The following is a 2,384-nucleotide window of genomic DNA, read 5'->3' as shown; positions in this document are numbered from 1 at the left end:
CTATCTATCTATCTATCTATCTATCTATCTATCTATCTATCTATCTATCTATCTATCTATCTACCTTTCTACCTATCTCCATTGCCATTGTTCGTGGAAATGCAAATCCTTACGACGCGTAACAGTCGGGAAATTTAGAAAAATTTTATCGATGCATAGAAATCAATTTTATCTTTCTTTCAATCAAATTCAATCTTTATTATATGGTTACAAAGATGGATTTGTTTCGAAAATATCGTGGCGTAAAGATGAAAAGGTGAAAGAGGAACGGAACGCAATCGCTTTTACTTTCTTTCGCATAACGAGCCCAAGGTCGTGTGAAAATCTCGAATGGCACGGTCCCTGGAGAAATTTCGCTTACGACGCGAGACATTTCCTTCGAATCGGTCGCTATGTGTCGACGCGAAGACGTCGAGGCTGAAGAGTAAGCGGGTATATCGTTGCCCCGCGAGCGATATCTCGACTCTTTCGAAACGAACGTTTCGTCGTCCATTACTCCTCCTCCTCTTCCCCTTCCCCCTCCCTCTCAATAGCATAGCGCGACCAACGCTAGCAAAGTATACACGAAACGCTCGAATCGTAAACATAGTACGATCGGGATATTTGTTCGAAATAAACGGGGCTCGAACGTTGAACAGACACGGCCATTTCTGACTCGAAATTTATTTTCTTTTCCAATTCTACGACGCAACCTCTCGGTTTTCCACGAATCATCACCCGTTTACAGGCCGTTCGCTTCTCGACCTTGGACCACCGTTGCTAATCGTCGTTTAACGCGTTCTCGTTCGATCTTATCTTCCGAGTCCTCGACCACCACCGATGCTTACCGATGATTTATGGATCCGTTAACGTCCATAAAACGTCGCTTTCTCCCTCGTCTCGGGCATCTCAGACCGTTGCCGGAGAGATCGGCCGCGATTCGCAAGAAAAATAATTGGAACGATGAAATCGAAGAGAATTTCCAAAATTCCACGATTCCTGTTCATCGATCGAAATTGAAACTCGGGAATATATTGTTGAGGTCGAGTTGCGACGCAATCTCGAGCCGTGAAAAAGGAAGAAGGTTGCGGCGTATGGTCGGCGCGTAATCTCGATCGCGTTTCCGGAAACGAGCCGCGTATCCTGCTTCAGCCGAGCAGAAGGAGGAGGAGAGAGGAGGGGCGGCTCAAAGCCGTTCTCGCTCGCCAAGCGGCGAAGAGGCGAGGAGGCAAAGGGGCAGGTTTTATCGGTATATGGCGAGCTAATTAGCGGCGTTCGCAATCAATCGCTTCCGGAGGCGGTTACAATCGCTCGTTTTCCGTCCTCCTTTTTTAACCCTGGCCGATCGATCGCCCCCTCGCAATCGGAAACCACCGCGTTTCCGCGCGATCGGCAACACGGGCGAGCGAAAGGAAAAAGTAACGTCTCCACCTATTAACCGATTATATCATCGCGTTCGAGAGAAACAGAGTCGTCCGATCTCTCTCTCTCTCTCTCTCTCTCTCTCTATTCGCCGTCATCCTCGCCATTAATTAACCAGTCGGGAAAGCGGAATCGCGGCGCCACGATGAATCACGACGACGAATCACTCGGCCTCGGTTTCTTCTTCGGTTACGCCGATTCTGGAGGAAAATCGTTGTTCTCGATCTCCGCGATGTCCGATTCCCTCGAGGCACCGAGTCGTCCTATCGCGTGGCTCAGCCGAGTCTTCACTTTCGCCATCTCTCTCTCGGACGTTATTGGAACCAAGCCGGTCCACGATCTCGTCTCCGAAAATCCACCGCTCTTCCTCGACACGGACTTGAGCAACGCGGCCAGCCCCGCGTTCGCGATCTCCTCCCAATCCTTTCCGATCGGACTCGGTTATGCACACAAATTATATGGGTAAAAGAAAATTCTATTTTACCTACCGTTCGATCGGACGGCTCGAATCCTATAGCCGTCCTCAGCGCCTCGTACTTGTCCTCGGCCACGTTCGACCGCAGCAACGCCAACAACAATTCGACGTTGCATCGAAGCTCGTGCCCGCTTCGCTCCCGCTTCTGTTTCGAATATCAATAACAAACGGGTAATTTTACATTATCAAATTCGACTTACCGCTCGTGCCTTCGCGAGATCCTCGAGGCGCGCGAAGATGGAGCTGCACGTGGATTCGAAGAGGAAGGGTAAGCCTGTGTCGGTCAACGATCGCTCGTTCCTCTCTCTCACGATCCTTACCATCTTTCTTGCGATACTCCTCAACTGATTGGTCAACAATCCGATCTCGTTCTATCCTCGAAAACGGAAACGTGAGAAACGGGTGTGATGAACTCGTCTCGTCTTTTTTTCAATATCTCACCGTTATCTTCTCGATCTCACGCCGAGCCCCGAAATGATCGTCCATCCTCTGATGCACCGATCGAACG

General features: G+C 49.6%; 1 protein-coding gene across 1 annotated transcript in view; it reads right to left on the bottom strand.

Moving 5' to 3' along the window:
- Positions 1 to 183: 183 nt before the first annotated feature.
- Positions 184 to 2,384, bottom strand: part of LOC102673779 (protein PTHB1-like) — a 10,435-nt gene continuing 8,234 nt past the window's right edge. Inside the window, 4 exon segments of the mRNA XM_031513383.1 lie at positions 184 to 1,824; positions 1,890 to 2,021; positions 2,077 to 2,247; positions 2,318 to 2,377. Coding sequence (XP_031369243.1) covers positions 1,591 to 1,824; positions 1,890 to 2,021; positions 2,077 to 2,247; positions 2,318 to 2,377 — 597 coding nt within the window. The 3' untranslated portion in view covers positions 184 to 1,590.

The sequence above is a fragment of the Apis dorsata genome, unplaced genomic scaffold, assembly GCF_000469605.1.
Source record: "Apis dorsata unplaced genomic scaffold, Apis dorsata 1.3 scaffold_631, whole genome shotgun sequence".
Taxonomy (NCBI): domain Eukaryota; kingdom Metazoa; phylum Arthropoda; class Insecta; order Hymenoptera; family Apidae; genus Apis; species Apis dorsata.
This window is presented reverse-complemented; position numbering and strand designations above follow the sequence as displayed.